Raw genomic sequence first — 13,500 nt, 5'->3', positions numbered from 1 at the left:
TGGACACGACTGAAGCAACTTAGCATGCATGTATGCATTGGGGAAGGAAATGGTAACCCATTCCAGTATTCTTGCCAGGAGACTCCCAGGGACAGGGAAGCTTGGTGGGCTGCCGTCTATGTGGTTGCACAGAGTTGGACACAACTGAAGTGACTCAGCAGCAGGGGTATGAAAAGAGAAACCTCAAGCCCTTTTGGTAGAATGTAAACTGGTTCACTGGTTGGACTTTAGCATTTGGCATTATGCTAAATGAAATGTCAGAGAAAGACAAAGAACATATGATCTTACTTACATGTAGAACCAAAAACAAAACCATAAAAATAAATAAATAAACCAACCAAAAACTGACCTTAAGGATACCAAAGACTGATTAGTGGTTGTCAGAGTCTGGAGGTGGAATATGGAGTTGGGCAAAATGGGTGAAGAAAAAGTAAAAACTTTCAGTTGTGGGGAAAAAAAGTCATTGGGATGTAACATACAGCAGGTAACCACAGCTAATAATGTGTTAAAAATAGCATATTTTAAAGTTGCTTAGATAGTAGATCTTAAAATTTCTTATCACAAGAAAAAATTTTTTATAACAATGTATAGTGATAGATATTTAAACAAAAGAGTAACAAAGTATTACCTTAAAATATTTTTACTTTATTTATATCTTTATTTTAATCTTTCAGTGTTCATGTTTTTGTAGAAATTTGAAATGTTTCTAAGCAACTGATTTTTTAATTGGAATACAATTGCTTTACAGTGTTGTGTTGATTTCTGCTGTACAACAAGGTAAAACTGCCATATGTTTACATATGTCCCCTCCCTCCCCCCAGCCCGCTTCATCCCACCCATCTCGACTGGCGCAGAGCGCCAGCTGGAGCTTCCCGTGCTATTCAGCAGGTTCCCACTAGCTCCCTGTTTTACCCATGGTAGTGTATATATGTCAATCCTCACCTCCCGATTTAGTCTACCTTCCCCTTCCCCCACTGTGTACACATGTTTGTTCACAACTGTGTCTCTATTCCTGCCCTGCAAGGAGGTTCATCTGTACCATTTTTCCTAGATTCCACCTATATGCATTAGTATATGATGTTTTTTCTCTTTCTGACTTACTTCACTGTGCATGACAGACTCAAGCAACTGACAAAGGATTCATCTCCAAAATATACAAATAGTTCATGCAACTCAATATAAAAATAACAAACAACCCAATCAAAAAATGGGCAGAAGACCTAAACAGACCTTTCTTCAAAGAAGACATACATGAAAGAGGCACATGAAAAGATGCTAAACATCACTAATTATTAGAGAAATGCAAATCAAAACTGCCATGATGTATCACTTCACACCAGTCAGAGTGGCCATCATGAAAAAAACTACAGACAATAAATGCTGGAGAGGGTGTGGAGAAAAGGGAACCCTCTTGCTCTATTGTTAGGATGTAAATTGATGTAAATTTACAAGGATGTAAATTGATATATCCTTGTGGAGAACACTATGGAGGGTTATTTAAAAGGTAAAAATAGAACTACCATATGACCCAGCAATTCCACTGCTGGGATATCCCTGAGAAAACCAGGGATTTAAACATTTATAACTTAAAATGACACATGTACTCCAATGTTCTTTGCAGCACTATTTACAATAAGCCAGACATGAAAGCAACCTAGATGTGTATCAATGGATAAATGGATAAAGAAGATGTGGTACAAAAACAGTGGAATATTACACAGTCATAAAAAGAAATGAAATCTAATTACCAATTTAATAAACTAGATCTAATGACTAATATGGGTATGACACACAGGTTTTTACATGTTTGTGAAGTGATATTTTGAGGATGGAGATAAGCATTTTTTATGAAATAAAGTCTCAGAAAACTTCAGAAGTTATGGAGAATATTTTAGAAAGTTAGAGTGGTGGATGGAAGGAGGCACTGAAGTTGTTACATCTAATTTCTTCCCAAATTTCTTCTTTCTTCTTTATGTTCTATAAATAGGACATGTAGCATTTTGATTTTCCAAGTGTTAATGAAGTGCTTTTAAGAAGTGATTAGCTGATCACCTGGATTATAATTGCACCATCCACATAATATTTAACACAAATTCTGATTTACTTGATGAAATGAGAATTGGATTAATAATGAAAAGTTCAGTTTTGTGACTGCATTTTCACCAGTGTTTCATTCACAATGAGGATACGCCAATTTTCCTTTCTGACAGGTTGTTCGAAATGTATGATTTGGTGTCCTTGGGCTATATCCACGTTTACACGTAAATTCAATAGTGTCATCTGTTCTAGTATAAATTTTTTTATCATTTTTCCATTTTAACTGTATGTTGTGTTGTTTCATCATTTCTTCTGAAATTACACATGGATCTGAAGTTAAAAAGAAACATAGAACATTAAGTAGTATACAAATATTTCCTTCAGGATTTTAGACTTCCAAGTTGAATCTTCTACACTGGTCCAGGATTTCATTCTCAAAATCTTTTCCAAGCCAGTTCACTGAAAATCCATCATGTAGATTCCAATTAATGATATAAAAGTGAGGTACTACATTTAATTTATTAAGGGTTATAATGAAGGATTCATGAAGTCAATATCACATTGAGTTTATATCAATAATCTTTCATTGCTATGATTCCTTGAACAATAATTTTTCAGACTTTATTTTCTCATATATTATTATCTTTTAGTCACACATTCAATAGAATTGTTGTTTATCCATAAAATTTCTATTCTAAACAGCAAAATATTATACCAATTACACTGATTTTCCCAGGACCCATGAGAAGATGGAAATATTACCTAAGCACTTTGGTGGTTCTGACCACTCTCCATTCCGACACACTATGTATCTGTCTCCCTGAAGTACATAGTAGGCCTGGCACTGGTACTCAACAGCCGATCCCGGAGGATACTGTGGTAATGGGAATGAGGTAGTGTCTCCGTTGTCTATTGGAGGAGGAGGCCCACATCTTCCTTGAGAGTCTAAAAACATAATTCGACTTATTGAGAGATCAAAGAAAAACAGAGGTTAAAAAAAACAAATAAAAATATACCACGATATGTGACATCAAGATTTATGATTTCTGATGACAGAAATGATTCGTTTAAGGAATTTTAATCACTTAAACTGAGAGTCAAATTTTAAGGCCTTCCTTTCACCCCATGTGAAAGCATACATTAGACATTAACAAACATGTCTGCTTTGTGATATTCTGGTACTTAAAAATGTTTTCCTTAATGAATGTATGCTAGAAAGATGGATTGCTACCATAAACAAAGGAAGTTTCTTGATCTTATATATTAAGCATACTGCAGTGGGTTTTGAATCTTTAGTAACTTTTAAAATTGATTTTCATTTTTTTCCCAAGAGAAACATCAACTTCTTAAATAAAATTCAAGGAATTACAAATGTGTATAATGTGAAGGGAATTTCAGGCTTTCTGTCTGGACAAAATGAGAAGGGAACATTTCTACTTATTTCTTCTGCTACATATTCCCTCTGTTAACTAAAAATACTGAACAGAATTATAAAAACCAACATAAGAGGTTGTGAAGAGTGTAGAAAATAAGTAATTGGCCTCCAACTAATAAAAATAAATGAAAAAAAAAAAGAAGTAGATTGTTTTGAGACCTTGGGATTGAAAGAGTTAGGCTGCACTGGTTGGTGGAGCTTTCACTTTGCTTTGTATGTATCAGGACCGGGCACTGAGATTGCAACCCAGAAATGATCTCACATTCAGGCAAAATTAACAAACAAAAAGGTCACAGGAAGGTTCTGCTTTCTTTAGGCACAGGCCCAGGAAAGGATCAACCTAGCAAGACAGAAACATTTTTTTTTCACAGTACTTAGTCTAGAAAAACACCACAGAGTAAACCTAAGACCAACCTCTTCACTTTGATCAACAGGGGCCAGTTGGTGAGGCTAGACTTTTCACCCACACTGGAAGGGAACAAGATGGTCGTCCTTGTGTTTGGACTGTACCCTGGGGGTTTCATGGTCTCCTGGAACCTGGATCTTGCATCTGCCGTAAAGGTACTTTTGTGGATAGATGCTAAATTTTTATTATTGAAAGTGGAATACCAGGAGGAGCATCTTATCCTTTATCTTGCTGACATCATTCTCACCTCTGTGCTATTTTTGTTTGTATTTCATAATTGTTCTCTTCTTTCTGTTTGGAATTTCTTGTTTCTAATAATTTTGTATATTCTCTATTTTATTAATCTCTGCTTAGCAGATTGCTTCTGCTTCCTTTCTTCAATTCATAATTCAATCACATTACAATTTTTTGGACACCTATATGTTTGGTTTGCAAATGCTCATTTTTAAAAAAATTTATTCTATATCGGAGCATAGTTGAGTAAAAATGCTGTTCCAGTTTCAGGTGTTCAGTAATACATATCCGTGTATCACTTCCTGGAAATTTTCTTTTTAGTGCAGTATAGTTGATTTGCAATGTTGTGTTAATTTCAGGTGGAAAGCAAAGTGAATCTCTTATACATATATCTACTCTTTTTTAGATTCATTTCCACAATCACCCAATAAAGGTGATCTTTTAAAATTGTTAAAATCACCTCTATTCAGATTTGAGTTACATACAATAAAATGCACGTGTCAGCCAACGATGTGACAATGTGTAATGTGACAGAGCCAACTAGAGGCAGTTTGCTTCTCCGCTTACTATTCCGCCGTTCCATTTCTACCCACCCTTGCCCCGCAACTCTCCCCCGCTTGGAAGCCCATGTTTTCCGTCCCTGTGGAGCAGTGCTGCCTCCCTACAACTTTGCTTATGGATTCATACAGCATGCGTTCTCTTACATCTGGCTGCTTGTTGTCACCAAATTTCAGGCCCCATCTGCTCTGTGGTGTCTTGCATCATTAGCTCACTCCTTTTCACTGTGGAGCAGGGTAGCTTTATATAAACATAAGTATGTTTATCCATTTTATCCTCTGTTGACTGTCTTTTGAAGTGTTTCCAGTTTGTGGCAGTTATAATTGAGCTATTTATGAACATCTGAACTCAAATCTTTGAGTAAACATGTATTCACTATTTCCTGATGTATATTTAAAAGTGAAATTGCTGGACTGTCTGATATATGCATGATTAAATCTATAGGAAACTGCCATACTGATATTCAGGGTGATTGTACCATCTTACATTCCCACCAGCAATATATAAGAGTTCCAGTCGAATCCTTATGAACAAACAGGATAATTGGATTTTTTTTAAACTGAGGTACAATTGGTTTTCAATACTGTGTTAGTCTCAGGTGTATAGCATAGTGATGCAGTACTTTTATAGATTATACTCCCTTATAGTTTAAGACAGAGACTGTAATTCCCTCTGCTATACCATATACGCTTGTGGCATATCTGTTCTCTATAATACATGGTAGTTTGTACCCTTAATCCCATACCTCTAACTTGCCCCTCCCTATTTCCTTCCGTCTTTTGGTAACTATGAATTTTTTTTTCTATATCTGTGAGTCTGTTTCTGTTTTGCATATACAATCAGTTGTATTATTTTTTAGATTCCATGTATAAATGGTGTCATAGAATATTCGTCTTTCTGTGTTGAGTGCATTTCACTGAGGATAATATTCTCTGGGTCTATCCATGTTGTTACAGATGGTGCTACTTCATTCCTTTTTGTGGCTGTGTAGTATTCCATTGTATATACACAATGGAAAACACCTGAGTTGGTTGCCAGGGGAGCCAACATGTGATGAGAAGGTTGAAAGTTTCAATCCCACAACCCTGGCCTCCAGGGAGGGAAGAGAGGCTGCAGATCGCATCAACTGCTGATGGGTTAATCAGTTTGCCCCATCATAGAACCTCCATAAGAAAAAAAGGATGGGATTCTGAGAGATTCCTGGTTGGTGAGCATGTGGGTGCTGGAAGAGGGGCTATTATGAGGGCCTGGAATTTCCACGCCTTCCACACACCTCACCCTGTGCATCTCTTCCATCTGAGTGTTCCTCAGTTATGTTCTTTATATTCTTTAAGCTGGGAATCTGGGAAATCAAATGCTTCTTTCAGTTCTGTGAACCACTCTAGCAAATTAATTGAACCTGAAGAAGAGGTCCTGGGAACCTCTAATACATAGCTAGTAGACAAAAGCACAGATGATAAGCTAGACTTATGACTGACTTGTGAGGTGGGGGGGTGGGAAGAAGAAGTCTTGGGGGCCTGAGCTCTTACCTGTGGGAACTGACAGTATTTCCAACTAGACAGTTTCAGGGAATTGCTTGGTGGTATGGAAAACATGCATCATCATAATAGGAAAGATCATTAAACAACTGGAATGACCTATTTCAACAGAATTATAAATAAGCTTATCCTAAGTTGAATTAAAAGCCACGTGTGGTAACTGAAATATTCAATTTGGCAAATTTGGTTTTGACATTGAAAAAGGCTAGTTTTCTTTTCCTTTGTTTCCTCCGTATGTATCATTCACTTACTTGCCAAAGGACCTTGTCAGAGTCAACTGGCTGTCTTTTAAAGTTCCATAAGAGAACCATATTTTGACTTGCTTCTTTTGATGCCTTGTTATATTATGTGAAGCTATTAGGATTTACATTAAAATGCTGTATATTCAAAAGCAGCACAATATGTATTACCAAGATTTGTTGATTCTGATAAAAATCATTCACTGAAGAAACTATATAATGTGAGAATTACAGTTTTTCACCGTGTTCTTGGCTAGTGTTTGCTATTATTACCTACATTTAATGTAGGTAAGTAGATAAAATGATTTTCTAGTGATGACCCAGGTATTTGCAGCTCTACTTAGGCAGAGTTTTAACCTTGAACTGAAAAGGTGACGATAGTAGAAACAGAAATATCACCTGTACTTAATATTGTTATTTCTTTATAAAATATAAATGAATACCAGACCCGAGAGCACAGTGTGTTACTCACAGACACGACGGCATTCAGGAGGGGAGGACCAGCCTCTTTCTCCACATGTAATATTGCTCTGACCATTTGGGAGACTGTAGCCACTATCACAGACAATGTGAACGATGTCACCTTCCCGGTGTGTTTGTCCTGAAGACGTAGATTGACCATTTTCCACCCAAGGAAAAAAGCACTGTCCTAAAAGGCAAAAGATGACTGGTACTCATCTTGCAATGAAAGAATATGACATTTTGCAAAGTTCCAAAGAGAAATCGAGTACAAAAAATTTGCTTCTTAAAAATTAGGCCATGCATGTAAAAAATTAGTATGTCATGTCATTAATTCCAACTTGTATAATGAAAACATTTTTCATTTGTGAAGTTACTTTCCACAGACATCTTTTCACAATGACTGTCATAGGTCATCTTTGCTGGCTCCCCTGGTCTCCACTGCTACGACTGTGCAGACCCTGCGATTCTTTCAGGCACAGCGTCTCCACCCACTGGACACACTGATAATTCATCCTGGTGATGAGGCGGGTGCTTACTCACTGAGGCACTTTGGTGCTGGGGACCATCCTCCCTCTGTACAGTTTATTCGAGTCCAGAGTGATTGTGAAGGAGTCACAAAGCTGTGATCACAGGTGTAGTAGAAATATTTCCCTACATCAGCTGGGAAGATTTTTTTATATTTATTTTCATTATATATGCTTCCATGTTTTATTTCTGGAAAATCACACATTCTTCCTTAAAAAAAAAAAGTTATCCTACATTAGTGAATAGTTCTATGTATATTAATAATCCCATTGATGAATTTATTATTATTCTTAGCTTAATTATCCCACTTGTAGTAGTGATAGAGATCTGGGACAGTCTATAACTAATAGGGTGTAAAGGTCCTGGAGAAATACAGAATGTTTATGTTCTTTGGAAGTGTTTCTAATATTGACATTATATAGGGGAAAAGAGGAGAGAGACAATATAAGTTATTTTCTTTTTCCTTAGAGTATGAGGTAATTTCCCTATAAGTTGACTCTCCATCATGATGACACAATACAGGCAATTTCTACAAGTCACCTATTAAAATATAAAGACACATGAAAGTAGATAAAACATGAAGCTACACTTAAGAGGGAAGCTGAGTGTTCAGATCTGTTTCAACTTACCTTGCCCATGAGCACAGCAAACCCACAGGGTGAGGATGACATTGAGTAGTAACAGCTTGTTAGACATTCTCAAAGGCACATATTCCAGTTGTGTTGTTTGATCGTTTAGCAGCTCATCAAGTGTGACTCTGAATTTAAGGAGATATCTATCAATGTGATGCTAGTTAAGTGAGGTCACTTAGTATCAAAGTTCAAAGAGCTTTGCCAAATCCCTGAATTCCCGGTAGTGGTTTCAAAACACTTGAATTCATTCCCTGATATATACTTGTCTGTTGGGAAAAACAGAAGGGAACACCAGAGGACAAGATGGTTGGATGGTATCACCAACTCAATGGATATGAGTTTGAGTAAGCTCCGGGAATTGGTGAAGAACAGGGAAGTCTGGTGTGCTGCAGTCCATGGAGTCACAAAGAGTCGGACACAACTGAGTGACTGAACAACAACAAATGTACTTGTATGAGCTTGTTTCTTTTTAAGGAGAGTACTAGACTGGCCTCCAAAGTGATATAAAACACTAATTTTTAAATTAAACACGTCTCAAAAGCACCAGTTCTTTCTCAGCCAGATGAGTAACCGAGTCCATGTCACTAGCACTTTCTCATGGCCCTTACTTACCTTCTCCAGCTTTGCGTGGGGTAGGGATTTATAAAACTTGATGTGTATTTGAACCTCACTCCACCCTCTATATTTTCTTGTGCTTAGGGAAGCACCAGTTTTTTTGGAACTCACTTGGAATCACACTAATAAGTACAGGAGTTTCAGTGTATTCTTGGCATTAAGTATTTAATGTGCTTTGCATGTGTGCTCCCTTGAGTCTGACTCTTTGTGACCCCACAGACTGTAGCTTACCAGGCTTCTCTGTCCGTGGGATTTCCCAGGCAAAGATACTGGAGTGGGTTGCGAAACATTTCCTTTTCCATAATGTACTTTGAGGCACCTTTTAATTTTAAAACATATTTAGATGCACACAGTGATAATCCTCTTTTTATAAGAATATAACTCAAGAATCTTCATCTGTTCTTTCACTAACTTATTAATTGCTTTTATTCTTTATTTTGTTTATATGTGTGTATTTATATAACGAATTATATTTGTCATCATTTAAAGTGCAATTCTTTAATAGAAGAGAATTTCTATTATCAAGAAATTCTATTATCTAATTACCAAGCAGATAATTAACATGGAAAATATAATACTAGTATAAAGGAGAAGAAAATAGATCAGTCACCAATGTGAGAGAGTTAATGCACTAAAATTATTTATTATTTCCTTACATAATATTACTATAGTAGTTTCAAAATACTGAATTATTTATTAATGTAATTAAGACTTCCAGAATAGAAAAATAGCTTATAGCAACTAACCCTTCTATAAAGAAATATTATAAACTAATACAAACTACAGCAATGAGTACTTGACAGACTGAAAGAAAGCAGAAAATGGTAAGTGTCCAACCCTTGAAAAAAATGGAACCAAACTGAGACCTATATTTATCCACTTTTGGGGAAGTTCCCCAAATCTTCATATTTCTCCTTAAGTTATCTACAAAATCCACATGAGGATTTATGGGGTGAAACTCCAAAATCAGATAAAACAAAATAAAAAGAGAATTCCCATATAATAATGAAGAGTGTTTTATAATAATAAATAGTCCAGATGATGTTGAATTCACTAAGGCAAAAGAAAAAAGCCATTACGATGGTAAGTGGTAAGGGCAGAGTAAAACATAATTATAGCATGATGTAATGTTTACAAATTAAGGATTCCACAAAAAAAAAAAAGGCTATTAGACCTATTATATTAAAAAATTCATATAAAAACAAAAATTGAAAAATATTAAAAGCCACACTGACTTTTATAAATACTTTGAAAACTTTATGAAGAAATGCATTTGAGAAAATGTTTGAAGAGTGCTACGCCGCAAATTGTAAAACAAAACTGAGAAAAATGTTAAAATGCAAATGAAGGAAGAAGTAGATGATAAACCTGGAATAGAACATTTAGTATCACCAAGATGTCAATTTTCCTCAATTAATTTATGTTTTGAACATGACCCTAGTAAGATTCTTCAATTTGTCCTCCGAAAGTTAATGATATGATTTAAAAATGCATGTGCCAATGGCCAGATCAATCTTGAAAATAAAAGAAGATTCATAATACCAGATATGTAGATTTATAATTAAGATATTGTGTTTATCACAGTGTGCTAGTTGGCTAATGATAGTGAAATTGATCAGTAGAAAAAAGAGAGTTCAGAAATACACACCCACCCAGAGATTACATTTTGTGCACCAATGTAATTCAGCAGGGAAGAGAAGTTTTCCCCAGAAAGGGTGAGGTGACAGTTGTCTTTTGGTTAGTAAACAAAATAGAACCCTTTAAAAAATATTTCTTATTGAAGTATAGTTGATTTACAGTGTTGTGTTTATTTCTGTTGTATAGTAGAATAGTTCAGTTATGCATATATTCTTTTTCACATTCATTTCCGTTGTGGTTTATCTCACAACACTGAATGCAGTTCCCTGCGCCATACAGTACAGTTTTGTTGTTTATCTTTCATACATGTAATAGCTCGTGTCTGCTAATCCCACTCTCCCCATTCTTCCTTCCCCCACACCGTTGGCGACCACGAGTCTGTTCTCCGTGTCTGTGAGTTCGTTTCTGTTCCATAAGTAGGTTCCTTTGTGTCATAGCTTAGACTCCACATGTAAGTGATGTCATATGGTATTTGTCTTTCTCTATTTGCATAATTTGTATTGAGAGTCCTTTTGATGTGAAACTCAAAAAACCAGAAAACTTAATTAATTTATTTATTTTCTTTTTCCTTAGGAGAGTATAAGGTAATTTTCCTGTAAATTTACTCTCCATCATGATGATATGATATAGACAATTTCTACAGAGGAACATGAAAGTAGATAAACATTAAGTTACACTTAGGAGGGGAACTGAATGTTCAGATCTGTTTCAACTTTTTCCATGAGCACAGGAAAATCTCACAGGGGGAGGAAGACATTGAGTAGTAACAGTGTGTTAGATATTCCCAATGGCATGTTCATATAAATGTTCAAGTTGCGTTGTTTGGTTGTTTAGCGGCTCATCAAGTGTGACTGAATTTAAGGGGATTTCTGTCAATATGATGCTAGTTAAGTGAGGCCACTTAGTAAATACCAAAGTTCAGAGAGCTTTAAAAACCCCTGATTTCCTAGTAGTGGTTTCACAACAGTTTCTTGAATTCATTCCCTGATATGTACTTTTACAAGTTTGTGGTTTTTTTTTTTTTAAGACAGTAACAGACTGGCTCCAAAAGTGATATAAAAATCTAATCTCTAACTTTAACACTTCTCAAAAATCATTGACGTTCTCTCTCAGCCAGGCGAAGCATATATGAATAGCTGATTCCATGTCACTATCACTTTCTCCTGTCCTTTCAGCCAACTTGGCTTGTGGGGGTCTATGGAAACCAACATGTCTTTGGACCTTACTCCGCCACGTATCCTTTCCTGTGCTTGGAAAGTGAAAGTCACTCAGTCGTGTCTGACTCTTTGAGACCCCATGGACCGTAGCCCACCAGCCTCTGTCCATGGGATTCTCCAGGCAAGAATGCTGGAGTGGATTGCCATTTCTTCCCCAAGGAGATCTTCCTGACCCGGGATTCAAGCTCAGGTCTCTCACATTGCAGGCAGATTCTTTGCTGTCTGAGCCACCAGGGAAGCCGGTGCTTAGGAAAGCACCAACTTTTTAAAAAACTCACTTGAGACAACAGTAGTGAGTACAAGAGTTTCAGCATATTATTGACATTAAATATTCTTTAATGTGCTTTGAGGCACCTTTTAATTAATTAATTAATTAATTAATTAATTTTCATTTATTTTTATTAGTTGGAGGCTAATTACTTTACAATATTGTAGTGGTTTTTGCCATATATTGACATGAATCAGCCATGGATTTACATGTGTTCCCCATCCCGATCCCCCCTCCCACCTCCCTCCCCACCCCATCCCTCTGGGTCTTCCCAGTGCACCAGGCCCGACCACTTGTCTCATGCATCCAGCCTGGGCTGGTGATCTGTTTCACACTTGATAATATACATGTTTCAATGCTATTCTCTCAGAACATCCCACCCTCACCTTCTCCCACAGAGTCCAAAAGTCTGTTCTGTACATCTGTGTCTCTTTTTCTGTTTTGCATGTTGGGTTATTGTTACCATCTTTTAAAATTCCATATATATGTGTTATTATACTGTATTGGTGTTTATCTTTCTGGCTTACTTCACTCTGTATAATGGGCTCCAGTTTCATCCATCTCGTTAGAACTGATTCAAATGAATTCTTTTTAATGGCTGAGTAATATTCCATGGTGTATATGTACCACAGCTTCCTTATCCATTTGTCTGCTGATGGGCATCTAGGTTGCTTCCATGTCCTGGCAATTATAAACAGTGCTGCGATGAACATTGGGGTATACGTGTCTCTTTCAGATCTGGTTTCCTCGGCGTGTATGTCCAGGAGTGGGATTGCTGGGTCATATGGCAGTTCTATTTCCAGCTTTTTAAAGAATCTCCACATTGTTCTCCATAGCGGATGTACTAGTTTTCATTCCCACCAACAGTGTAAGAGGGTTCCCTTTGCTCCACACCCTCTCCAGCATTTATTGCTTGTAGACTTTTGGATAGCAGCCATCCTGACTGGCGTGTAATGGTACCTCATTGTGTTTTTGATTTGCATTTCTCTGATAATGAGTGATGTTGAGCATCTTTTCATGTGTTTGTTAGTCATCTGTATGTCTTCTTTGGAGAAATGTCTGTTTAGTTCTTTGGCCCATTTTTTGATTGGGTCGTTTATTTTTCTGGATTTGAGCTGCAGCAGTTGCTTGTATATTTTTGAGATTAATCCTTTGTCTGTTTCTTCGTTTGCTATTATTTTCTCCCATTCTGAAGGCTGTCTTTTCACCTTGCGTATAGTTTCCTTTGTTGTGCAAAAGCTTTTAAGTTTAATTAGGTCCCATTTGTTTACTTTTGCTTTTATTGCCAATATTCTGGGAGGTGGGTCATAGAGGGTCCTCCTGTGATTATATTCAGATGCACACAAAGATACCCTGGAGATGGGCATGGCAACCCACTCCAGTATTCTTGCCTGGAGAATCCCCATGGACAGCGGTGCCTGGTGGGCTACAGTCCATGGGGTCGCACAGAGTCGGACACGACTGGGCGACTATGCACAGCACAGCAGAAGAGTGTGTCACTCCCATTTCCGCTGGATTCCTGGTACTGTTAATCTTGCCCAAGGAGGCACAGCAGCATATATCAGATGCTGGCTTAGAGCAGAGGGAACATGGCCACAACCTGCCTAAGGACTGACACCTTGGAAACTCACTGAAACTGAGTTTTCCAACGGCTCAGCCACTATTCTATCAATCGAACTGCTTCAGGTTGCTGGGC

The 13,500-nt window shown here is 37.0% G+C and overlaps 1 protein-coding gene across 1 annotated transcript; it reads right to left on the bottom strand.

Annotated features, from left to right (window-relative positions):
• Nucleotides 1-2,170: 2,170 nt before the first annotated feature.
• Nucleotides 2,171-10,754, bottom strand: LOC136169423 (complement factor H-related protein 2-like). The gene is made up of 7 exons (XM_065937180.1): nt 10,681-10,754; nt 8,064-8,191; nt 7,450-7,644; nt 6,929-7,096; nt 6,360-6,368; nt 2,800-2,982; nt 2,171-2,367 (listed from the first exon to the last, which is right to left on the bottom strand). The coding sequence occupies exons 1-7, from the start codon at nt 10,752-10,754 to the stop codon at nt 2,171-2,173; spliced, it is 954 nt and encodes a 317-aa protein (XP_065793252.1).
• Nucleotides 10,755-13,500: the final 2,746 nt, after the last annotated feature.

This window comes from Muntiacus reevesi, chromosome 5 (assembly GCF_963930625.1).
Source record: "Muntiacus reevesi chromosome 5, mMunRee1.1, whole genome shotgun sequence".
Taxonomy (NCBI): Eukaryota; Metazoa; Chordata; class Mammalia; order Artiodactyla; family Cervidae; genus Muntiacus; species Muntiacus reevesi.
Note: the sequence above shows the minus strand (reverse complement) of the source record. Positions and strands in the feature narration are given on the sequence as shown.

What these genes read in the sequence shown, in the direction of transcription:
- LOC136169423 (XM_065937180.1), bottom strand. Translation starts at nt 10,754, where the DNA reads ATGACACAAAGGAACCTACTTATGGAACAGAAACGAACTCACAGACAC. An exon ending in CAGACTCGTGGTCGCCAACG is followed by an intron (nt 8,192 to 10,680) that starts GTGTGGGGGAAG and finishes CCTTAAATTCAG; the next exon opens with AGTCACACTTGATGAGCTGC. An exon ending in CCCAGCACCAAAGTGCCTCA is followed by an intron (nt 7,097 to 7,449) that starts GTGAGTAAGCAC and finishes TTTGCCTTTTAG; the next exon opens with GACAGTGCTTTTTTCCTTGG.